This window comes from Echinops telfairi, unplaced genomic scaffold (genome assembly GCF_000313985.2).
Source record: "Echinops telfairi isolate 266 unplaced genomic scaffold, ASM31398v2 ScPeMD7_12;HRSCAF=54, whole genome shotgun sequence".
NCBI lineage: Eukaryota > Metazoa > Chordata > Mammalia > Afrosoricida > Tenrecidae > Echinops > Echinops telfairi.
In genome coordinates, this window is record NW_022103909.1 from 9,619,136 (window position 1) to 9,646,333 (window position 27,198).

The 27,198-nt window shown below is 39.3% G+C and overlaps 1 protein-coding gene across 1 annotated transcript in view; it reads left to right on the top strand.

The window, feature by feature from the left end:
* The window catches only part of NELL2 (neural EGFL like 2), a 438,054-nt gene that overhangs the window by 311,916 nt on the left and 98,940 nt on the right, over window positions 1-27,198 (top strand). Inside the window, exons 14-15 of the mRNA XM_013006940.2 lie at window positions 7,254-7,376; window positions 11,655-11,750. Coding sequence (XP_012862394.1) covers window positions 7,254-7,376; window positions 11,655-11,750 — 219 coding nt within the window. The remainder of the gene's footprint in view (window positions 1-7,253; window positions 7,377-11,654; window positions 11,751-27,198) is intronic.

The following is a 27,198-nucleotide window of genomic DNA, read 5'->3' on the forward strand; positions in this document are numbered from 1 at the left end:
CTGAACATGATAGTGGGACAGGAGGAAAGTCAAAGGAAATAGAGGAAAGAGCTAGGAGGCAAAGGGCATTTATTGAGGTCTGAATAAAGGTGTGTGCATATGCAAATGTATTATATATGAGGATGGGGAAATAGATTTATGTGCATATATTTATAAGTTTCGTATTAAGGTATCAGATGGACATTGGGCCTCCACTCGGCTACTCGCTCAATGCAAGAATACTTTCTTCTATTAAATTGGCATTCTATGAGGCTCACCTTCCCCACACAATCGCTGAAGACAAAGTGGGTGAATATCAAATGTGAAGAAAGCTGATGGTGCTCAGCTATCAAAAGATAATAGCATCTGGGGTCTTAAAGGCTTGAAGATAAACAAGCAGCCATCTAGCTCAGAGGCAATGAGGTCTGCGGGCAGGAGGCACACTACCCTGTGCGATCACGAGGTGTCAAAGTGATCAGGTATCAGGCATCATCAGAACAGAAAATCATATCTTTGTGAATGGAGGGCGGAGTGCGGAGTGGAGAGCCAAAGTCCATTTGTAGGCCACTGGACATTCACTTACAGAAGGGTATCGGGGAGGACACGAGCCAGTCAGGGTGTGATGTAGCAAAGATGAAGCATAAAACATTTCTTTAGTTTCTAAATGCTTCCCACCCCCTCCCCACCCCCTATCATGATCCCAATTCTACCTAACAAATATGGCTAGACCAGAGGATGTACACTGGTACAGATAGGGCTCTTGGTTTTCTAATCATCAATTATCTGAAGGCAGGTTGCCACTGTTTTTAGGACCATACCCTGCCACATTCTAAGGCAGGATTTAGTCATTGTGAAAGTACTATTTCAGAAAACACTGGAGCAGGAAATGAGAAACAGATTTGTTTATGGGTTCCATACGTGTATGTTGCTGTTGCTACTATTTTCTCAGTACTTCTAGCTTTGGACAAGATAGTAAAAAAATGTAGCATAGCCACTCTGTTTTGTGTGAGTGGAAAAGTCCATTATAGAAGAAGAAAGGTAGAAAGCCGGCTGTGAAGGTCCATGATTTTATATTTCTAGAAAAGTAGAATATTCTATGTGTGCACCCATGTACATGTACTCATATAATAGATATGTATATGTTAGCCAGAACATGGCTGGGGATGGGTGACGTGAAGCAGAGATTTCGAGAAACCGTGAACAGCATTGCCAGGACCTAGGCACTGGTGTCAGAGGAGAGGCTTCCGAGACATTGGAGTTGTAACCTGGTAACCTGGCTGACTGTGGAGCTGAAAGAGATTTTTTTAAAAATCATGTGTTTAAAATGAACTTGTATGTCACTAAAGACTTCCAGTATCCATGTCCACTTCAGATGTCCTTCTTTTTTAGCCACTCGGGCAAATCTTTTAATCGGAGGGGTAAAGAATCTGATGAGTTTGTGTTTAAGGCTTTATGCCTCCACTCTATTTTTCTTTCTTTCTTGTGGCTTTTTAAAAAGCCTATCCTATATAGTTGCACAACCCATCTCAACAAAGAAGTAAAAAAGAAAGAAACAAACAAACACAAAAACAGAAAACACACCCATAAATATGGTTCTCTGGTTTTCTCCCCTCACATCCTTCCTAACCTCCCTCTATCATATTTTTATCCCTCCCATCTCTCTGTCCCCATCCCAGTCCCTGTCCTCCTTAGAGTAGCCAAAGTCCTATCTTTTGGGGTAAAAACCACTTTTATTTTACTTTGCTTTCCTTATAATAATTGTGACATTAAATACTTATCTTTTTAAGATTGACTAACTTTGCTGAACACAATATTTCCTAGTTTTGTCCAGGGCTTACTGCCATCACTGTTTTTGATGGATCCCTCATGTTCCATTGCCTGGCTGTCCCAGAGTTTATTTATCCAGCCCTTTCCTCTGTCATCAGAACTTGGGGTGGCTCCATGTTTTTGCTATTATAGAAATTGCTGCGGTGCCCCTGTCATATTTTTTAATTCTTTAGATTATATGCTCAGTTGAGAGAATTACTGATTCATAAGGTAATTGTATTTGCATTTGCTTAAGGAAGCACCATACTGATTTCCATGGCTGCAAGAAATATTTAAGTCGGGGAAATTATTGCTGAAGTTTTAGCTTTGTTTTATAAGGAGGATCCTTGACCTTACTGATATATTCCTCTTCTTTTAAAAATTTTTCTCAAGCTTTAAAATTCATGTGGAAACAGATTTTAGTACCTACATGAATTTTAGTATGGAACTGTCCTTAGCCTCAAAGGATTCTTTAATTCTAATTAGGCTCTCATTGAATAAGGTTAAAAAAGAATACAAAATACAATAAGATGATGATAATATCTTCAGTTTTTGAGGCGACAGAAGCAATCACAGAGAAAAAAATAAACTGTCAAAACATTAAAAATCTCTTGATAATTACAAAGAAAACTTGAGGGGAAAAAATGTACAGCTTGACACAATGGATGTATGGATTGTTATAAGAGCTGTCAGAGCCCCCAGTAAAACAATTTTTAAAAAAGAGAGGAAAAAAGACAGAGACAGGAAAACAGAAGCATCAAATAAAGCAGGAAGTCTATGGCACAGGAATGAATAATTCAGCCTTGGTAGTCAAGCAGACATGCATTGTAATTCTACTTACTAGCTGGTTGACGAACCTATCTATCCTTTCCAGATCAAATTTAATTTTTTAAATAAAATAGCAGTGATATTTCCTAGTTAAGTGAGAATTAAATGAGATTATGTTATGAGACACTGAACTGTGACCAGAGTTATTCCATATCATTTAGGTTCTTTCAAACCCTCAAATTTCCAAAAACAAAACAGGCCAATTTCAGGAAAGACATGTCCTCTTAGAAGCAACACCCCAAACACATCCTGTCATACAAAAATGTAAAATTACTCATGTAAAAGGCTCCATTCTCCTTGCAGTCATTTATGGACTTCCACCTCCCACAGTGTCTTTTTCTTTTGATGTCTGTTGCTCTGTTTAAATAAAGATTTCTTATTGATTTCATTATTTCTCATACTAAATCCATGTGTTAACAAACAGTGTTTTTGTCTTCTCTCCATAAGTAAACCATAAGTCTTTGAAAGGGGCAGCTATGGTTTATACTTGTCTTCGTAGCACAAGAACATCCTATTGCACTATAGACATTTAAGAAAAATGTATTTAATTTCATTGAAATGAAGCTGTATTTCAGGGATTACTTTTCACTAGTATTTCCAACAGTATCTTCATTATATAGTATTCTGAATTTTTTAATCGAACCTGGGACATGTGGATTGCACGTTGGTGTCAAAATCATCATTGGAAATCAATGTGCATTTAAAACTGAACCTTTTGTCTCTAGATCCTCATTCAGGAAACAGCTTAATATGAATACCAAATTTAAAGCTCATTTCAAGTGCAAATATATATTATTAGTAATGGTACTTTTGGGTTCAGCATCTTAAAATGATGTTAGATATATTAAATCACCCTAGGTACAAGTTAGTAAGTGAAACCAGAGTATTATTTATAGGTAAGGTATGTGCTTTTGGGCAAATCCAAGTTGTGTGTGTGTGTGTGTGCGTACATATTTTGGCTGTAGAGGAATTTCATTATCGTGAGTCCTGTTACTGGTAAGGAATCAGCTAAGGGTTATGTAGTCGTGGAGGGAAAAGAAATGATGGCGCTGAGGACAGATCCTTTCCAGTTATCATTTTAAGCTTATGATTTCTATGATTACTGCAGTGATTGACATCCATATTAAGTTTGCTTAGTCCTATTGCATGTTTTTTCTTATGTATGTATATTCTTCACTTCAGTCAAATTTTATTCGTAAATAACAAAAATGATTAAACTTAGGTTCAGGTAAAATACGTTCATGGAGAAGAGTTAGGAAGAGGTACATTGGGTTTCAACCTAGAACTATCATATCACATGAAGAAGTATATTTTCACTGAGATTATGAAAATAGCATTGAGTCATATGAATTGAATATCGGAACATCAGATCTGAAATGTCTGTTTTTTAATAGGTTTTAAATAGAACTTGGAATTAGTTTACATGATTTACTGATATGCTCTTCACAAACACTGGAACGTAATACTGATTGGAATTTTATCTCGGCATCTCCTTCCTTATTGAATTTTAGTTATTATATCTGGAAAATGTTAGAGGAATTATTAAAACTGACCTAGGAAAGGCAAACTTCCGGGTGGGTGATGGAGCCCTGGGGGCTGTGTGAGCCAAGGGAAGGGCAAGAAGTTGACATTTGATCCAAACTGGATATGGAGCACCAATATAGACAATTCATCGAGACCACCTTACTGACTGTTTACTCATAGCTCCACTCACGTTCTGTCTGAAAAAGACTATCAAAGTAAAATGATTTTGTCTATGAGATTACAGGCATTTCTGAAACCTGTTTTCCTATGGTCACTGTTTATGCTGATTCATAATTATGAGCATACCTATAGCCAAATGTATTATTATTGGTTTGAAAGGCAATGAAAAGTGGTAAAGTTAAGGAACTAATATTGTCTCTTTCCAAAATATACCCCAGTACCTTAATATTTTAAATATCCCAAATAAAATAAAACACTACCACAATAAAAGCAGTGTTACAAACATAACAAAACAAAAAAAATACAGCTCAAAAATGTTTTCAATAGTTTTTGCTTTTCATCTGCTCTGCAACTGAACAAATGGACGTTGGCTCAACTAATAATGGCAGATATAGTATCTTGCTTATTTCATTAATTCATTTAATCGTTCATTCAAGACACATTTCCTGAATGCTGAAGTGAAATTCAAAGAACAATACACGATCCTTCTCCAAATAGTTACCATCCAGGGGAGGATTTGAGAATATCCATCCTCCGACCGGAAAAGGGGAAAAATGCAAGCATAATAATGGAGTTATCTCTACAGTTCTAGGAAAAGCAGGGAGTAGCTCCTAAACTTCCAAGAAGTGGAGAGTCAGGCATTTTCAGAAAATCTTTTAAAACGAGTTTTCCAGAAGCAATGGGCGGGTACGTCAGGCACAGGGAACAATCTGTGTTAAGGCAGAGCTGTCTTTACAAACCTGAAATCAGTCCTTACCCTTGAATTGCTTAGGGACACATTCATTTCAGTAACCATGAGAGAAAATGACAGCATAGAAAACCAAATCCCAGGTTGTGTAATTATGTAATGTTTATTGATTATTTTCATACTGGGTGCTAAACTGCCTCTTGTTAGGCACTCCTACTCAGCGAGTACAGTCTAATTAAGAAGACAACCAAGGCAGGGATGAAAACAACATTAAATCAATCAGCAGCTGTGTTCAAGGACCGAGGGCGGTCCATATAGACATTTATAGATTAACAGCAGCACTTTGAATTGCACCGGGAAGAAAACTGGCAGCAGGTGCAAACGTCAGTGTATATATTTATTTTGCTTCAGGCAGCTAAACCCAAAGATGGGTGGGGTCACGGGGGCTAATGCGGCCATTCTGGCCCCTCTGAAATTTGATGATGGTCCTCAAGGGTAGGCCCCTTTATCAATAGTAAGCATTAATTTATACAAACTGCAAAATACCCTGCTACTAGATAATAAGGAGAGAATTTTGTGTAATTTCGGGTAATTCGGTTGGGAATTTGGCAAATCTGATGGCCATTTGTGCAATGCTAACAAGCCTCACTGGCTGGAGTCTTTCTTTTCTCTGGAAGGATGTTGGAATAATCTCTTTTAAAAAATACAAAGCTGTAATTAAAATGATCATAGTTTTGTGCTGTAACAGAACTGGCCACAAAATAATGTCAGGGTGAAAATTTAATCTTTATTTTTTTTTAAATAAAAGAGGATTCTGATTTAGTAGTGATATCAAATGACTTTTCATCTAATCTCAAATGAGTATCCACAAGAATTTATTTTTCAAAGTTACAGATACATTACCATTATAATGTTCAGAATACAAAGAGTTCTAAAATTAAAATCAAATATTTTCTTTTTACTGATTTACTTCATGGTAAATGAATGGCTTTATCAGTGTAAATGTATTGAAATAGATTTAATTTTAGGACTAAGTTATATTTATATAAGAGACCAAGTAATAAATGGCATGACTGCAGGGAGGTTTTGACAACGGCGCTAGTTTGTATACATTTCCTCCCATGCTTTTCCTGCCCATCTTGTCCTTGAGGCTAGATATCTTTTCCTTTCATATTCATTGAACACTGAGAGGGAAATTTGAGGTTCTCCAAGAGAATTTCTGGGGAATTTGGGCAGTCTACTTAAGCACTCTGAGCCACATTTGACTCATCTTTAAAATGATAATAATGATCTTGGCTCTGCCTCTCTCCCTGGGATGCAGGCAAAATCACTTTCAAAAGTGTCAAGTGATAAACAGTGTGAGGAAGTATGAGACTGATTGTATATTAAGTTTACATGAAAGTTTGTATTTGCACATATTATAAAAGCAAGTTTGTCTCATTGAATAGAAATGAAGTACTTTTCCTGCAAAGAGAGGGAATGCACTAAAGAGATCAAATATTCCCCCGGCAGTTTGGATACACATCTTTTTGCTTGCAAGTATAAATGTGGATGTTAGCTTGCAGTGCCTAACTCCCAGGGCTTCAACTCCATTATCCCGGAGGTCAGGCCTCAAGAAGCCATGCAATCTCACATCCTTTCTTGTAACCCTTAGCACACTCCAAGAAAGAGTCAGATGGCAAATGTATCTCCAAGATTCGCTAGCTCCCCCAAGGAAATGGCATATAGCTAGTTCTGTTCCTACCTCTGAGAGTTACCACAGCGGCACAAGATTCCTCACATACTGCCTCCACTCCAGGAGCCTTGGTGGTGTAGTGGGTTACAAACTAGGCTGCCAACTGCAAGGTCAGCAGTCTGTATCCATTGGTCACTAGACTTTCAACATCCATAAAAGATTACCAGCCCTGGAAACCCAAAGAGGCAGTTCCATTCGTCCTATAGGGATTCCGTGATTCATAATTGACTCGATGGCAGTGGGTTGGGACTCAGATCCCTAACCTTGCCCCACTGGACCTTTTATCAAAATCCTTGTGTTTTCCAGGTTAATGGATCTGTTCACATATAGTTCTATATGTACTCCAAGAGGACTGTACAGTAATTCAAAATTTATACTCTTAATTTATATTTTGTGTATGTATGTGTTTGAAAGTTACCCACAATAACTAAGACGTAGGTGCAGATTAAAATATAGAATACAATATGTCCGAAAATCTATGCTGAAGTAACAAAATTGTATTCCTAATTTCAGAACATGATGAATGCATCACAAATCAGCACAACTGTGATGAAAATGCTCTATGCTTCAACACTGTTGGAGGACACAACTGTGTCTGCAAGCCAGGCTACACCGGGAATGGAACCACATGCAAAGGTAAACAGTCTCAAGGCCACACCGCTTCCATCAGAGTTGATGCAATTCACCCCTACCTTCCTCTCCCCCTTTGCATTTCTTTTATCTGCCCCTTGGGCACCCTTACAAGTCATTAAGAACGGTGTGTGGCTTATCGCCTTCTGCCAAGGTCTTGACATTCTCCTGAGTTACACCAGTGTTGAAGTGGTCAACTAGTTTAAGTCTTTCCGCTTAATTTCTCTTGATCTTCACTTCAGCGATTTTCATTTCTGCCTGTCTCTGGTAAACAATGCCCTGATCACATATTGGACATTCTTGTTCTTCAAAACAGGTCCCTCTCTGGAATGTTAAAATCAATATTTCATTGTCTGACATTATCTTTCTCTCCGTCCACTTTGTTCTCTCTGTCCCTTCTACAATTCTAGAGTTTCTCTTCCCTGGACCCTTTGGTTTGATCCCATTAACCAGTTTTCTGGTATCGTCAGCTCATGAAGGAACCCTGGTGGCATCGTGATTACAGTGCTCGGCTGCTAACTGAAATGTCAGCTGTTCAAGCCCAGGAGCGGCTCTGTGGCAGTGAGACAGGCAGTCTGCTCACAGCCTGTGGACGCCTGTGGAACAGTGGAAATCGCTTCTATAGAGCCCTTATGAATCAGAATCGACTCAGTGACAGAGCTCGGTTTATTAGGAACTCATTTGCTACAATCCATGATGAAATATAAGAGGGCTTGATAATTTCCATTTTTTCCATGAACTTCTTGGAACCCCCTCCTATCTCCATTTCATGTGGTTTTGAGAGATTTTCTTCTCTGCTCTTCCTCTGGAGCTGTTGAATACTAATGCAAAAAAAAAAGAAAATTTAATCCCCCCCACAAATTAATCCATGTGCCTTTTAAGTTTCTACACATCATTGTTTCCCATTATAGCTGAATTGTCAATACCAACCAAATGAAACTTTCTGCCATTGAGTTTATTCTGACTCATACTCAAAAATAAATGGGTAAATAAATCCACTGCCATCAAGTCCATTGTAACTCATAGCAAACCCATAGGACAGAGTGGAACTGCCCCTGTGAGTTTCTAAGACCATATGTTTGTACAGGAAAAGAAAGCCTCTTCTTTCTCCCTAGAAGCAGCAGGTAGTTTTGAAGTGCTGACTTTGCACTTAAAAGTCCAATGTGAGCCCACTGTGCCACCAGGGCTCCTTTCCAACTACTAGCCACCCAAGTTAAATTTACCTCGGTCATTCTTTAGAGGAACAGATAGCCTTGTTTTTCTCCTTGGGAGCAACTGTGTGGTTTGAACTGCCAACCTTGCAGTTAGTACCACAATGCCTAACTCATAGAGTCCGCAGGGCACCGTGGTTTCTCAATACCAATGCATAATTCTTTTAATTGCCCTATGGGGCTCACACTTTCATTTTCACAAGCAAATATTCTTCCACCATCTGTACAGGTTACTTTTCACCACTGTCTTCTCTTCTTTAATCAAATACACTTACTTCAACCTCTTAAGGAAAAGATAACATCTATTTGGCTAAGCCATCAACTTCCACAGGATCAAGTCCCTAGCTTTTATTACATCTTTCAGATTTACTTGTGATTTTTCTAGGTGAGGAAAAGCCTCTCATTTCTTAAATATACTGTGTCTTTTATCCTTACTATTTGTTCACCGCCATCAGTATTTAAGAGCTTTTTACAGAGTGCAAGAGCGAAGATGTCCTTGGAGGACTAGGGAGCATCCGACTGCAGCCATGGTATTTTCAGTTGCTCCGTACGCATGTGAATGTTGGACAGCGAGTAAGGAAGACTGTGCTTGAAATGTGGCTGTAGTGAGGAATATTGGAATTACCATGGAATCCCCAAAGGCCAAACAAGCCTATCTTGGGAAAAGTATGGCCAGAGTTGCTCCTTAAAGGCAAGGATAGCAAGACTTCATCTTACACACTTCACACATGTTGTCAGGAGAGACGAGTCCCTGAGAAAGAACATCATGCTTGATGAAGTAGAGGGCCAGCAAAGAGAAGGTGGCCTTCAGGGAGATGGATCCACACAGTGGCTATCATAATGGGCTCCAACATAAAACACTTGTGATTTTCACCAGACCAAGCAGCGTTTCATTCCATGATGCCCAGGGTTACTGTGAGTCAAATCAAACTCAACACCACCTAACAGCAAGCACTGTGCTAAATAAAATACTGTGCATGCCGGAGGTAGGAAATAACATGGAGTTGTTAATATAGTGGCTTTATCGCGAGGAAGCCACAACTAGATCTCCACCCACAAATTAAAGGTCTTGCCTAGCGAACTCCACAGATACCAAGAAACAACAGACATTTAAGGTCCGTAGAACAATGTCACTGAACTAGGACTTCTCTAAAACTTCCAGAGATTCTGAGAGTCTGGCTTTGAAATTTCAGCTCGGGCTTCACAAATTTTCTTTTCTCCAAGCTTTTTTTACTCTGATTTCCGTTTAATACAAAGACTAGTACATGGCATAAGGAACTCTGAAAACGTGAGCAAATGCTGATGATTATCTTTGCAGGAAGGAAAAGTTTCAAGAATCTATGTGTTCCTTCTAAAAAATGGACGACAGGTTGCCTGAATACAGAATTTCCAGCTCCTTTGTGTAATTCTGTTGGGAATTAGCGAAAAAAAGAAAAAGAGCTGCTAAATTGCTGTAGGATCTGAATTATTGTTTTTCTGTGACAATGGGCTGCAACCTTGCAAATTCCTCTAGGAAAGATATGATCAGCAAACATGGTCTTGTAGATGCACTTCTTTATTACTGATGAAGTTTACATTCAAAATCCTTACGCAAATCCTCAGTGATATTTGTCAGAAGAAAGTTCTTCTTAATGCTTAGGAGAAGCACATGTTGGAGAAGGAGAGAAAGAGTTTCCACTCCAGTTCCGAGAACCAAGTTTGGCATCTTGGTCCTTAGTCGCACCTGTGGCAGGCCTTTTTCAGGCTCCAAGACCGAATACTATTTCCCTTCACGACCAAACTCACTCTACTAGAATATTCTGTGTAATGTCTTTTCATTGCCAGTGATTCTGGTTCCTGACTTATTCTTAGCTTTCGAATACAAGGCTTTCTCAGAATACCATTACAACAAATTTTTTTAATAGGATATTTACTTAATATTTTAGTATTTGGGCCAATGATGAAAATGAACAATAAAAACCTCATTGCCATCAAGTCCATACTAACTCATAGCCACCCCGCATAGGACAAAGTAACGTGTAACTGTGACACTTGAAGATGGTAGAACGTCTTTCTCCCTCTGAGCTGGCTGGTGGTGGTTATGAACTGCTGACCTTGTAGTTAACAGCCCAACAAGTAGCCACTGTGCCACCAGGGCTCCCAGAATGGGCACTGCCTCAAATAATTCAACCCGTTTGTATTTTCTAGTTTCATTGCCTTGATGGTTGTTATTGTTGGATATTTGAGACTATTGTTGCAGCCTGTCTGTCACTCCATCTCCTTGAGCATTATCTTCTTTTCTTACTGCCCTTCGATTTTACCAAGCATGATGTTTCAATCTAGACACTGGTCTCTCATAACATTTAAAGTATGTCACATGAACTCTAGCCATCTTGGTTTCTAAGGAAAATTACAGCTGTACTTCTTCCAAGACAGATTTGTTTGCTCCAAAGGCATCAACTCTTCTGCAGTCTCCCTATTCATTGTCCCAACTTTCACAGGCAGAAGAGGTGATTAAAAATACAATACCAAACCTTGGCTACGGCACCCCTCAATTCTCAGATATTTTTGCTCTTGAACATTTTAAAGAGGTCTTATGCAGTGCATTTGCTCAATTCAATGAATTGTTTGATTTCTTGAATCAAACTGCTGCTTCCATGAATTTGTGGATCCAAGCAAGAAGAAATCTTTGACAACCTTGGTTTCCTCTTTATTTCTCATGATGGTCATTAACCCCTGAAGAAAACTTCTAGGATAGCTGCCATTATTATTTTTTTCAAGTGGATTATTACAGTAAGATACAATCTACATTTTAATGAACTTCCTGCTGTATAGCTACTGTTTATTTGTTCAAAAGCACTGTATTATTTTATTTTAGAGGTGAAATACCCATGTGACATTAAAAATAATATTATTTTGCAGATTATGTTTCTATATGGATGAAAAGAATTATGAAATTACATAAATATGAAATTTCAACTGCTTACCTAATTTGTTGTTCACATCTCAGAGAGAAAAAAAGATAAGCTTGTTTTAGAGTATCGTGAATTATTTACTTCTAAGGTGCTAAAATAATGTATCTGAATGATTTCAGCATTTTGCAAAGACGGCTGTAGGAATGGAGGAGCCTGTATTGCAGCTAATGTGTGTGCCTGCCCACAAGGCTTCACAGGGCCCAGCTGTGAAACTGGTAAGAATATAATTTCAACTTCTAGAAAATTAATTTTTATGCCAGTGTATGAAATAATCCATGAAGAAAATAATGTTTCAAGCTTTGAGTGGGCTTTCAAAGCATGAGCTATTAATAAGGAAATGGTGGGAGGAGATGGAAAGTTGCGCTGATGCATAGCCACTGAGCCTCCCCCAAAGCCACTGTAAGGAGGTTTTGCAGCTATTACAACTAAAAGCAGAGTGAACGTTTTCAGAAAGATATGTGTGATACAGGATTCCTCGACTTTATAATCCACTTTCCTCCTTTGGAGCCTTTTTTCCTGGCATCCAGCCAGCCAGCCTCTCCAAGAGAGAGGAATGTGGCAGTCTACTTCTGTGGAGACTGTAGCCGTGGACGTCCTGTGGGGACAGGTTGACTGTAGCCTTTAAGGAAGCTCTGATCAAAATTGACGTGAGAGCATTGGATAACATAGTTATGTTGAACTACAGAGGCCTCACTTATGGCCAATGGAATTTCTAGCACACTCTCTTCCATGTTTGAGAATTTTAAACATTTTTTTAAAAAATCTGGCTCATACAGCCTTAATTCATGGTTGTTCATTTAGAAAGGACTGCAAGGCATCGATTCCTATCATTCTTCAGTGAAGGCAAGAGTGAGCTCACACTTCTTCTGATGGACACTCAGAGGCATATAAAATATTTAAAATAGTCTATAGAGTCTTGTAGATAGCTTATGATGCAGAGCACTATGTTATATTTAAATAAAAGCATACTTTGGGATAAAATTGTATTTTTGCTCCTAATTAAACCATGTCAACCGTAGGTTGGGTCGCTCTTGATTGTGTTTCAATGCCAAATGACCTCAGAGAATTGGTTATTTTAAGAGGTGAGCTGCTACTGGTGATTGGCAGTTGTCATCCCATATTTCCATCCATAGATTTCAATGCAGTAGATGCAGCGCACACTCTGATACACTTCCCCTGTGGAACCATCTGGTTTGATGAAAATACTGGCTGATTAGAATTTGAGACAGAAAATGTTCCAGTTGAGAAGTGAATTTTTTTATTAATTAAATACAGCCATTCTGCACAGAAGAGGTACACACAGGAGGGCTTGCACCACGAGATCGTCGTTGTCTACAGGGCTATTGGTCAAACCTCACTGTTGATTTCCAAGAGCTCCAATTGAAAATACCCATTGGCTACCTCTTCTGTGTTGATGACTCCCTAAACCTGGAGATCCCCAAAATGGTGTACACGTGGATCAACTGTAGAGCTTGTTAAATTGTTAAAACCAAACAATCACTCTGTCGGAGTCATGTGCTCAAGAGAGCCTCTTGGGCAGAGTAGAAAAGACCATAGGGTTACCCAAAGGCTTTTACCCAAGTGACTGCCACACCTTTTCCCCTCGGAGCCACCAGGCTTTGAGTTAGCAATTGAAAACTTTAACCCCTGTGCTACCAGGACTCCAGTCTGTTAACGTGTTCTCTGTTAAAAATATAGGGACCTTGTCATTAACTGTCAACTCAAACGTACTGCCATCGAGTCAATGCAGACTGATAGTGAACCACGGTGGCTTCCTGAGACCTTAGCTGTTTACTGGAGTAGAAGGCCCACTCTTTCTTCTGCAGAGTTGGTGGTGGTTTCGAACTGCCGACCACGCGGATTGCAATGCAATGAGTAACCACTACACCACCAGGGTTTCTAATGAACTATCATAGGATTTAGTAGATTAAAATTGACTTCTATTGTGATGGTTTGCCAATGCTTCTATGCTGTGATCTGCTCCATCAGTAGACCCACCCACACCCAGGTGTGCTCTTTGCCCATCATCAGCTCCCATGGCGACCAGGTGTCTCGAAAACAATATTTGTGCTGTTTCTGATACAGAACCTCTCTGTATTGAACTTATGGCTTCTTTTAGGGTGGGGTTTTTGTTTGTTTGTTTTTGATGTGGGAATAATAGTGCAGAATTTGGAAATAAAGTTTGTGTCAGAAATGGAGATGCTTTGTGACCCTGATCAATCCTGCATATCACATACCATTCGTCCACTAGGAAAAGTTATCTGATGCGATTATGGTAATCTGGAATGCCATAAATGGAATGCCATCAATCCTCGTAAAGTAAAATTTAATACTAGAATTAAAAATAACCCAGCAGAATACTTAGCTTTCTCTATTTAAATATCCTGAATTTTCTGTAAGAAGACAATCGCAGACTTAATCTAAGTAGCTGTCTGTGGCAGACGGGGCTTTGAGTAAGACAGATGTGTGCTCAAAATCTATTTTAACCACTTGCTTGTTATGTGGTCTCGGGCAAGTTATGTAACCCTTCAATGCCCTGCGCCAATCTTATCACATGTGCTGTTCGGCATTGCTAGGACTCTACTCTGAACTATGAACCACTGTCTGCATTTGTTTCATGTGCTCAGAGTGAGAAACACAGCAGGACTTCATGCGAGCCACTGCCTTCTCTTCTGCCGCCAGCAGAAAACCTGAACGTGGATGGTGTAGAGCGCCTCTTATTCCATGATGGGCTTTAGGGCCCTTAATAGCGGTTCAAGTGTGCCTTTTTCTCCAGAGATAACCTAGAGAGCGTTTAAAGACTTCATTTGGGTTTTATAAATTTAAAAGAGTGAAGAATCACCATGGAATCACCAATAATGATTCATAATGAGCGAGAACTATGATTTCATCCTGAGGAGGCTGATCCAAAGTCCAGTATCCATTTCTGCTTTAGGATTTCCTGAGCTGCTGAAGTCCAAAGTCTCTGAACTCCATTTATCTCCGATGACTTCTGCCTCTCCTCTGCCCTCCTCATCGGCTCTTCCCACCCAAACGTGCTGAATGTCTTCTCTTTATTTCCCTGGAAGGCCGCTCCATCTACCAAGCTCTCTAGACAGTAGTCAGTGTCAATCCATCGCTTCGCCTCTTCGTTATCCAACTACCTGCCAAATCCTTGCTTTTCATTTCTTTACCATAAGTCCATTTCTTTACATTCTTGCTGGTCCTACGGCGTTTGGGGTCAAACGTTAGTCTGTCTCTTTAGTTCAGCCTCCATAAATTACCACAGAATAAATCTGATCATATTCCTTTATAGTGAGAAAAAAAATGAATGCTCATATTGTCTTCAGAGAAAAGGCCACATGTGGCAAATAAAGCTCATGATGACTTTGTCCCGGATTATCTCCTTCCTCAGCTGCGTCTCCTTGCCCCTCGCTCCAGTTCCACCCTACAGCACTAACCTTTTGGGCTGCATCGAATAGACCCTGTTCACTTTGGTATCTTCCACATGTGAGACCTGAAACTTAGCAGATGTTTCTTAAATATGTATTGAATAAATCAAGGTGCAAAGGAGTGAGCATTTAGGAAAAAGACGATGAGTCTTAGGGTGTGTATTTGATCATTTTAGAAAATAATAAAAGTCAATTATAAGAAGTCTCCCTCCCCAGCACCGTCATGGAGCAGATGAGGTAATTAAGATACCGAGAGATGACATAATTTTCATTAAATTTCCAAGATGCAGAGTCTGGAACTCAGGTTCTCCAGGTCCAGGTGGATCAGCCCTTCCTCGAGCAATTGCTCTGTCTCCCTATTTACACACCATCCCCCCCTCGTCTTCTGGTTCTCTCGTTCTCACTCGTTCTTTCTCTCTCCATGGTTAACTCTCTCACTCTGCCATGCTTTCTGCCCATGAATTGTCTGTTTGGGAGAATAGATCTTTTTTAATAACCTCTTCACAAAATAAAAGAAATCATGTATGATTGAGTAAGCAAAAAATTACCGAGAAGCCACATCTGATCTCCTCTGGCCTCAGTAGGGAGAGGGAAACTCCAACGGAACATTTGCCCAAGAGTCTGCTTACAGGACTCTTGGGAGCTCGTGGTCATACATGCCTCGACTTTCCCACTTTCTTTGCCCTATTCTGACGCCAGCCATCTCCTCTCTGGCACTCCACTTCTTTGCTGCGTTCAATGATCCATTGAAATGTCCACACATAAATCACAGATAATACAATGATGAGGTTTACTAGAGAAGCTCCTGGGTTACAAAATGATAAGCATAAAGTTCTTTTATCCACAGCATCTTTTTCAGACTCTTTGGTCCTTGACCACTCAGCCATATGACTCCTTGGCCTCGGCTCTGCTTGGGTGAGCATTACAAAGCGCCCTCTGTGCTGATAAGTGCACAAAGAGCACCCCACTCTCCAGGAGCCTCCTGTCCTTCAACGCCCAGGAAGCCCGCACCCCCTCATGCCTTGAGGTCCCAGTGATGCTCGTCCACCATCTCTCCACACGGGGGTCTTGGGTGCATTTCATTTCTAGCTCTTCCTTGCTGGTTGTAGGGCTCCCTCTTACTGCTTCTGAAATGATCCACTTTAGACCCCATAGAATGGCCAAACTGTACATTCTGATTATTAACAGATGTTTGCTACTGTTTCCACATTGGAGAGTGGAGGTCCTGAAAGCTTTGATCTAGCCATTTCATTATGGTCGACTCGTGTTGACTTGGCCCCATCGGAGAGTGAAGGTCCTGAAAGCTTTGGTCTAGCCATATCATTACGGTCGACTCGTGTTTGAGGAGGCAGTTCTGTCCCGGGCATATTGGGAGGAAGTGCCTTCCGACCTGAGGAGGTCATCCTCTGCCATGATATCCGGCAATATTCCACTGCTATTCATGGGTTTCAAAGTTACTCAGTGCCTAATACCTCCGAAGGGGATGCCTCTTCCTTTTTCCTGATCTGTCCTGGGCTGGAAAGCTCTGCTGAAATTTTCCCACAAGGGGTGACCCTGCTAGTATTTGAAATATCAGTGGCAAAGCAGCATGCAAGTCACCACAGTTTGACAAATTGACAGACAGGTGGTGTATTATTTTCAATCCCCTTTCCCCCCAGTGAAATCAGACCCATTCTAATTCCAATGATTTCAACTCACATTGACTCCATGTGGGAGAGTCACATGGCTCCGTTCACTCGGTGGCCTGTAAGACCGAGGGCGGCAGATCACCAGGTTGCTGTCCCGGTGCTGTATGGGCGTCCAGGCCCATCCTTCAGGGTTGTTTGTGTTACTAGTTACCATCCTGTTCAGCCACTCCTGGCAGCCACACGTGTTGCAGAGTGGGGTAGCTTCTTAGAACATTCAAAGCTGTGATTTTTGAGAAGCAACTTATCAGGCTTATCTTTCATGAGGCCTCTGGCTGGATTTGAACCAGTAGCCTTTGGAGTAGTAGTTAAACACATCACTCAGCAACCTCTTTAGGGAGAAATAAAGCTTCTTATAGGTACAAAGCTTGACGATGTCAAGGATTTCACTTTTCTAGGATTCATAAGCAACACCCAGGGAAGCAGAAGTCAAACACATGTATTGCGTTGCGTCATTTGCTGGGGAAAAAAGTGCTTTAAAATATAAAAAAGCAAAGGTAGTGCTTTCAAGACTAAGATGCCCTGACCCATGTCATGGTACTTTCCATTGCTTCGTACGTGTGCGAAAGCTGAGCAATGAACAGGGAGGACTGAAGAAATAGTGATGCCTTTGAATTAGGTTGTTGGTGAAGTAAGTGGAGCATGCCATGGTCTGCCAGCAGAACAAGCCAGTCTCTGTGAGCGAAAAACAAACAACAGAATGCTCCTTAGAAATGAAAGTAGTACGCTTTTGTCTCGGGAATTTTGGACATGTTATCAGTAGGGACCAGTGCGTGGAAAAGGACATCGTGCTTTCTTGAACTAGCTGGGGAGCCTGGATGAGATAAATCAACAGAGCAACTGCATCAACGCCATCAGTGGTTGGGAGGATGCCGGGCCATGCTTGTTTCATTCGGTTATACACTGGGTCACAATGAGTCCGAACGGACTCGTGGGCACATGACAACAGTTTCAGCATGTGTTTGTCATTAGACACAATGATATGCTTGCTGTACTTGATTCTTCAACTGCTGACCGGAATCACTTTGAGCCAGAGCCGACTCAATGGCAGTGAGATTCTTGTTATTGTTGTTTGTTTTGTTTCATTTTTAAGGTCATCTGTTGAGCCCTTATAATGGAAACCCTTGGGATGAGTTAAAAGGATATCCTAATGCTGTGTTTTCTTTTTTAAATCATTTTATTGGGGGCTCGTATAACTCTAATCACAATCCATACATACATCCATTGTGTCATCCATTTGTACATATGTTTCCATCATCATTCTCAAAACATTTGAGCCCTTGGTATCAGCTCCTCATTTTCCCCCTCCCTCCCTGTCCCTCCTCCCCTCATAGACCCTTGATAACTTATAAATTATTATTATTTTTTCATCTCTTACACTGCCCGAGGTCTCCCTTCACCCACTTTGCTGCTTTCCGCTCCCTAGGGAGGGGGTTATATGTAGATCCTTGTGATGGGTTCCCCCTTTCTACTCCACCTTTCCCTTCCCCTCTTGGTATCACTACTCTCATTATTGGGCCTGAGGGGCTTATCTGTCTTGGATTCCCTGTGTTTCCAGTTCTTATCTGTACCAGTGTACATCCTCTGGTCTAGCCAGATTTGTAAGGTAGAATTGGGATCATGATAGCAGGAGGGAGGAAGCATTAAAGAACTAGAGGAAAGTTGTATGTTTCATTATTGCTGTACTGCACCCTGACTGGTTCATCTCCTCCCTGTGACCCTTCTGTAAGGGGATGTGCAGTTGCCTACAGATGGACTTTGGGTCTCCACTCCTCACTCCCCCTCATTCACAATGATATATATATTTTTTGTTCCTTGATGCCTGATACCTGATCCCATTGACACCTTGTGATCACACAGGCTGGTGTGCTTCTTCCATGTGGCCTTTGTTGCTTCTCAGTTAGATGGCTGCTTGTTTATCTTCAAGCCTTTAAAAGCCCAGATACTATATCTTTTGATAGCCTGGTACCATCAGCTTTCTTCACCTCATTTGCTTATGCACATATTTGTCTTCAGCGATTGTGTCGGAAAGGTGAGCATCATGGAATGTCAGTTTAATAGAACAAAGTGTTCTTGCGTTGAGGGAGTACTTGAGTGGAGGCCCAATGTCCATCTGTTACCTTAATACTAAACCTATAAATATATGCACATAGATCTATTTACCCATTGTCATATACAAATATATTTACATATATACATGCATGTATTTAGACCTCTATAAATGCCCTCTGCCTCCTAGTTCTTTCCTCTATTTCCTTTTACTTTCTTCTTGTCACATTATCATGCTCAGCCTTCATTTGGCTTTCAGTAATTCCTCTTGGTTACATTGCCCTTGATCAAGCCCTACCAGGCCTCCTACACCCACCTCACCACCAATTTGGATCACTAGTTGTTCCCTTGTTCCTGGGTTTGTTAACAGCCACTCCTTTTCCCTGCCTCCCCCTCTCCCACGTCCCCCTGGAACTGTTGGCCCTGTTATCTTCTCCTCCAGATTTTTATCCCGCCTGTCTTATCTAGATAGACCTACAGAGTTTTGCTTTGTTTTCTTAACTGTGATGACTATGGATGGTTTTCTCTAAAAAGCTAAGGGAAGAATCAGGATTGTTAAAATGTTCCAATTACAGTGAAAACTAGAACTGGATGGGGATGCCTTGTTGCCTGGGTTTTGCAATTTTCTGGGTACAGTTTGACCACCTTTCTATCACTTATCTTAGTTTAAAACATGTTTTCCACAAAACAAACAAACAAACATGTTTTCCTTCTCTGACAGGTTTTCTGTTTATGCAGGTTCAGCTTTCACAAGTTTTGTTCTTTAACCACAATAAGAAAGTGGATAATTCTTGATCCCAAGGGCCATCCCTAGGAGCCCTGGTGACATAGTGGGTTATGCACTGGGCTACTAATCAATCAGCAGATTAAAATCACTGGCCACTCTACAGAATGAAAGATGAGGCTTTCTACTGTCAGAAAACATGGGCAGTTCTCCTCTGTCCTGTAGGTCCCTTTCAGCCGTAATCGACTTGATGGCAGTGTGATTTTTGTTGTTGTTTGAACCCTTGTAATGGAAATGCTTAGGACAAAGTCGAAGGATAGCCTAACTGCTTTGAAAGACAATCTTAACCTACATGACTTTCATCTACCCTTGTTACTTCACTTGACATCTCTCAAAACTCTGTCCCCAACATTTCTTTAGGCTAATCCGCCGTGTATGTGTGTATGTTGTTGTTGTTGACAAATCCCATCATCCAGTCACTTTGTTGTTGACCCCAGGTGACAGAGTAGAACTGGTCCTAGGGTTTCCTGGGCTGTAATCTTTACAGGAGCAGATAAGCATGTGTTTCTCCCAAGGAGCTTCTGGCAGAGTTTAACTTGCCAAGATTTCACCAGTAAGGTTCCCTATACGTGTGTCTCCCTGCTTCTTTTAATAGAAGGGATTGAAAGTTGTTTACCAGCTTTTAAACTGGGCTATGTGCATGCATTTTGCATGTAAAATTAATTTTGATGGCCATCTTTTTTAGCCACAATGTAAAATCACCCACATTTACAGGACAACTCACTTTTTAATTAAGAATCCTAATATTTCATAAGGTGTTTAACTTGGGTTTAACAGGGTAATTCATTTTAAGGTAACTCAATAAAATGTATTAGAAATTTATGTGCTAAGGTTTAACAGCTCCATCACTAGAAACTGCATTTGTTACACAATTGCAAAACTTCAGCAAACACATATCTGATGGTCTAATTAATATGCAAAGCTGTCTGATTATGCTAAAAACAAATCTTTCAGTCATGATTTAAAGCATATTTCTAAAATATTTGACAGTCCTCAATAAGCAACTGCTGGCAAGTTAAAACAAAATGTTTGTAATGAAAATGCTGGTATCAAATAGCAAAACTGAGCAAAAATAAATAAATGTGGCAATATCAAAGAGGAGATCAGACATTGGGAATAAATTATTTCTTTTTATTTTATTTTTTCTTCACCCTGTGTGTAAAACAAGCCATTTGTGGCTGCAGAGGAAAACATAAGATAAGATTCTCATTAGATATAGTGTGTAATTAAATAAATATACATAATAATTGCATTCTAAAGTGTTTCTGTAGCTTTATAATATTTGGCATTTCAAAATGATAAAATGAAGCCTGAGGCATATATGAGTGCAGCTTCATTTCCAAGGTTGATTGCTTTAAAAGTACTTCTATTCTTACTGTTATAATTATTATTATTTTTTTTTATGTTGCCATTGAGTCCATTTTACACAGAAACCTATAGGGTAGAGTGGAATTGCTTCATGTTTCCAAGGCTGTAATCTTCATGAAAGCCAACTGCTGCATCTTTCTCCCACAGAGCGGCTGGTGGGTTCGAATGGCCATCCATTCACTTAGCTACTTACCACTGCACCCCCAAAGAACTTTTTGTTATAGTAATGAAAATTTAGGAATTAAAAGAGAGTAATAAAATTTCATGTATACAAATCAAGCTATTTTGCCAATCATATTTACAGTTTTATTTTATTATTGATATCAAACTACTATTTAACAACGTAGCCAAATGAGTATATATTTCATTATAAAAATAACATACGTATTTTCGTGATTACTTATTTTTTTTAAAAAGAATATTCTCTGTGAATTTACATAATTTCATTGAATGACTGAATAAAATTCAAGTAGGAATCAAGAAAAAAGGTTCAAAGCATCTTTGACATAGCACATATTTTCTTACCAGAACGACTGACACTGGAATTCTGGTCCCAATGTGTATGTCTCTCCACGGGAAAGCAGGAGAATGTGAGTCAAAATGTTGCTCACTTGATAAATCTAGTTTAAAAGAAAAAAATGTTTTAAGTAAACCTTGCTACCTTTGCCTTCCCAATAAGAATGAACTCTTTGTTTTCCTGTGAATCTATTCTGCTGTAGCTAAATATACACAAACTTATTAAAGAATCATTAAAGAAATCTATGTAAAAAAGAGAACTTGAGGACAAAGCAACTTTGACCTTTCACTTTCCATCCAGTCATTGTCCGGCTCCGAATGTTTAGGGCCATCTTAGTCAGATGCAGAGATGGCATGTGGTGACTGCTGCACATCGGCAAGTATGCAGGGATGGAACGAAGAGGTCTATTAATCTGTCTAAAATGAGATCGTCACTCCGCTGCTAAGACTACATTTGACTTTGAAAGCCAGTCTCTAATGATATAGGTGGTTGAATTATATTTGGCAAGGAATATGTATTAACTTTTGATGAAGTAGGGATTTAGAGCCCAGTGTACCTTTTCTTAGTCAAAAATTTAAATTAAAGAAAAGAAAACAGAGTCTTTTTTATTATCCTTTGCATTTGCATTTAACTTGGTTTTAAGGCCTATCTTCTCTTTGTGAGGGTCTTCCTCTGCCTTTTCCAAATTACCTTTAATTGCTTGATGACCTGCCAAACCCCATCCATCTTGAAGCATCTAACATAGTGGTCCAGAGAACAAGATTTGAAATCTTCAGGAAGGCATGGGCCGGCTAACCAACTGTGTGTGACTTCAGTTTTTCAGTGCCCCAATAGTCACATGTGTGAGGGGGCTTTAAAAAGCCTTTCCTGGAAACACCCCAATGAACTTTTAATCCCATTTCTACATAAACTTTTTGAAGCCCCTTCCTATAAAATAACAATAATAGTAGCTACCTCATGGGTTGGTTATAGGGATTATAAAGTAATATGATAAATAAAGTTCTCAACCCCATGTGAGAAACACAGTAAATAAAAAATAGGATATACGATGTGATTGTGTTATGCATTTTGAAGTAAATCATAAGTAAAACTTTAAATGTAGAACTGTCTGACATTTTTGTTTACCCCTGTGAGTTAACTGGATATACCCTGTGATATTATGAATGTGCAGTTAAGGATAATAAATAATTTTGTTTTCCTGATCCATTTATAAACCTGCTTTCAGTATATTTTTTATTATCCTTTAATAATATGACATGTTTATGTAGCAATTTGCATTTCATGCATTTACTTAAAATGGCTTTATTGTAGCTCTCATGTACAAGTTTTACAATTAATGTTTTATGCGAGTGTAAGTACTTGTACTATTCAGAAAGTAGTTAAAAACCTCAATGTCATTCTTCCAAGTCCTTCAGGTTAATTGGGAAAAAATCTTACTCATTCTTTCCATGTAGCAGTCATATATAATAGATAACAACTGTGATGGAGACATTTTTCAGGCTTTTTCGGTCAGGCCTACCTAATTAACACAAAATGCGGCCACCTCATGCAGTGGCTGTAAGGATAGAAAAGGGAAGAAAGTCTTCCAAGCTGTTAGGAGCCAGATCTCCAAGGAAAGAGCCAAGTGGATTTATGTGGGGACTATGAAAAGATCTAACCTTTGTTGCAAGTTGACAAAGAGATCATCACTTTTATATAATAACTTGTATTATACCTTGGGGTTTCTTGAATCCACATTCTCCCTTTTGTCTCCCAATGTAACTCTTTAGGGTTTTGTTTGATTTTGTTCTAAAATTTGTTGACTGTTTCATTATTATTTTGAATCATCAATGTATGCACATGGTATAAGATTTCAAAAATCAAAAGAGCATCTAGTGAAAAGTAAATTTCCTTTAAACCCCTTCTTCCACCTTTGCTTTCTTCACTTGCCACTCACCCTAGAAATCATACTGTTGGTTATTCCACACTAAACAAGAGAGTTTTAATAGGAAAACCAGTTTTCCTAATGGAAACCAGTTTCAAATGGGCTGCGGTGGCCTTGAAATGTGTACGTTTGTGGTTGCCTGTTCAAATATACATTTGGGGGACAAGAGCTTTCTCGTACTTGAGGCACCCACAAACTTTCTTAAGGAATATTTGCCATTTTCCCTTTCATAAATTCTAATTTAAAAAATGAATATCTTGTTGAGTTTCAGTTCATGAGGACTTTGAGAGGGAAGGTGTAAGCTTGATATCTTGGAGGTAAAGGGCTCTTAGAAAGAGATCAAGATATTCACAGCTCTCAGAAGCTCTCACCATCTGGGATTAAAAAGTGAAACACCTGCATAACAAAAACAATTGTTGTCAATGAATTACTCTGACGTATGTTTCCCTCGTGCGTGTCAGAAGAGCGCTGTGCTGCCCAGCGTTGTCAGCGAGAAAACGAAGCTGTTCATCAAGGCTTTGTTCAGAGGTGCCTCTGGGTGAACTTGGAATTTCTTTCCTTTTTGCTATCAGCTGACTGCTTTATCTGCTGCATGACTAGGGCCCCTTTGGAAGATTTAGTCTTCGCTAATTCAAAGTACATCCACATTGAAACATTTTATTTACGCTCAAATGCTTTTGTCCCCCTTGCAGTGTATTCCTTCTATTTTCATTTCTTTCTCCCCAAGGTCATTTAACACGGTCTGGGAATGCGTCTACTGGGCAAACTCTCAGTCTTGGTCTGAAAAGAGCGTTTCCCACCTCTTGCTCTGTGGTTAGCTAAGTGTTGAATTCTAGGTGGTTTGAAGTATTGTCAAGAAGTCTGTCAAGAAGTATTCAATTGTTTGGGGAACCTTTGAGGTTTCTGTTTACAGGTCTGCTGTCAGTTCCATTGGAGCTCTGTTGAAAATAACAAGTGCTTTCCCTTTCTAATTGCTGTTAAGATACCTTTTTCTTTGAGGTTTGTAGTGTCAAAACAATTGTGTCTGGCCATGGATGTATATATATTTATTCTGCTTGGGGCTCCTTTGGATTATTGAATCTGAAGCAGCATCTCTATTACCAATTTCTGGAAAGTACAGGTACATGTCACTTAATGTCTATGATGTGTTCTGTGACATAAGACATTAAGCGGTTTAGATTTTGTGCATAGACCATATAATATCCAGACAGTCCTAATACAATTTGGAGTTAAGTCCCCATAAAGCCTATGTTATTACAGCCTATGGAAACCCTCTGGACAAAGCAGGGGTTACTCGTGACAGTGGGGGCGGGGGTAGGGTTAAGGCTGCAGCTGCATGGGTTTATGTGGCTGCATCCTGATCATGCGCAGCAGCAGCCACCTGGAGACAAAGCCTGGGGACCCCTTGACCTAGCCAGCATTGCTAGTGCATTCTGCAGAAGCAGAGGCATTGTGGCCAGTACTGCTTTGTGCTGCAAGTATGTACATGCACATTTGCTGGGCATGTGACTCAAGGAAGGGGGGTGGGCTGTACCTTGGAGTCCTGTTCTCAGATACATTTGAATATGTAGTCTTTCAAAACATTGGGAGGAAACGATGAACCAAAAGAGCACTGCTTTCATTTTAGTAAAAACAAACAAAAAAACCCAACTTTATTGGACTTACCAATATATATGTGGTCAGACATTGTTCCAGAAATTGAGCAAAGCATACTGTAATTCAGTCTTTCTTCTCTCCCATTTTCTAGATTTTTCTCTTCTTAAATCCTGATTGGATATATATATAGGCACTTATCTTTCCGTGTGTCATGTTGTCTCAACTTTCTTTTGTATTTTACATCTTTTCATCTCACAACACTGTACACTGTAAATTCTCCATATACATTTATTATTCTAAAAAACTGTCTTCTCTTCAGCTTTGTCTAACTGTCTGCTTAACTTCTCTGATGAATTGTTGTTATTGTTTTATTTTAGTAATTGTATTTTTCATCTTTGGGAATTCTGTTCAAATTCTTGGTATTTGCTTTTCTCATAGTTCTAATTCCTTCATGTGGTTTTGATTCTTATGTCTTTAATAATTTTAAAGAAACTTATTATCATTCTTGTCATATCACTGTATTGTTTAACATTATAAACCAAAAACTCGTGAACATCAAGTTAATTGCAACTCATATAGGGAAGAATAGAACTTGCCACATAAGCAAGTTGGAAGTTGTCAGTCATGAGAAGAAAGGCATAAAGGATGATATCCTAGGCTTTGGTGAACTGAAATGGACTGGTATTGGTCATTTTGATTCAGAACATCATAGGCACCCATTATGCTAATGCACCCCTTTGTCTTCAGCAATTGTGTCAGGAAGTTTGCTATACTGAAAATGGCACAATCAATAGGAATGGTGTTACATTCATCACTCAGAATGATATTTCAAGATCTATCTTGGATGTGGTACACTGTTTCTCTCCATACTCAGCATATTTTAAATGGAAAATATTCAAGAAAAATTCAAACTTCCAGTTTCAATATTGAAAATATTGAGTCATGAAGAGAGCACCAAAGAAAGAATACACAAAGTCACTGTCCCTAAAAGAACTACTCAACATTCAACCATTTTAAGATGTAGCAAATGAAGAAGAGCAAATAGTATCGAAAGAAGAAGTTTAAGCTGCACTGAAGTTATTAGCTAAAAACAAGGCTCCAGGAGTTAATGGAATACTGATTTAAATGTTTCAGCAAGCTGAGTAACCATTGAAAAAATTCACTCTTCTATGCTAGGAAACTTGAAAGACATCTAAGTACGCAACTGATTGGAAGACTTCCATATTTTTGTACCCATTCCAAAGAAAAACGACCCAACAGAATGCCCATGTTATAGAACAATATTATTCATATCACATGCAAGTAAAGTTTTGCTAAAAATTATTCAACAATGGATCCAACAGTAAATTGACACAAAGGTTCAGACTAGATTCAGAAGAGGATATAGGACAAAAAATATTATTTCTATTTTCAGACAGATCTTTACTGAAAGCTGAGAATCCCAGAAAGATATTTATTAGTGTTTTATTGACTATTCCAAGGCACTCGACTGTGTGGGTCCTAACAAACGATGAACACTCTTGAGAAGAATGGATATTCCAGAATACCTCATTGGGCTCATGCAGAACTTGCACATAGACCAAGAGGCAATTATGCTAACAGAACAAGGGAATACTGCATGGTCTAAAAGAAGGAAGGTGTGAGCCCAGGGTTATATCTTCTGAATGTATGCTAAGAAAATAATCAGAGAAGCTGAATTATAGGAAGAAGAATGTGGCATCGGGACTGAAGGAAGGTTTATTAAGAACCCGCCATATACAGATAACCCAGCCTCGTTTGCTGTGGAGCAATTGAACACTTGCTAATGAAGATAAAGGATTGTAGTCTTCAGAATGGATTACAACTCAGTGTGAAGAAGACCAAAAGCTACACAACTGGACCAATAGTAGTATGATAAATGGCTAAAAGGTTGAAATTGTCAAGGATTTTGTCTTGCTTGGATTCCACCATCAATGTTCATGGAAGCAGCAGTCAAGAGATCAAAAGACATATTACTTTAGGTAAATCTGCACAAAACTTCTTCAGAATATTAAAAAACAAGGATATTACTTTGAGGACTAGAGTACTCCTGACCCAATCCATGTTATTTTCCATTGCCTCATATGCATGCAAAAGTTGAACACTGAATAACGAAGACCAAAGAAGAATTGATGCATTTGAATTGTGATCCTGCCAGACAATAGCAAAAATAGCATGTATTGATAAAATAACAAATTTACCTGTCTTGGAAAATGTACAGCCAGAGTACTCCTTAGTGGCAAGGATGGTGAGATTTCATCTTACTACTTGGAACCAGTTGTCAGGGAGAC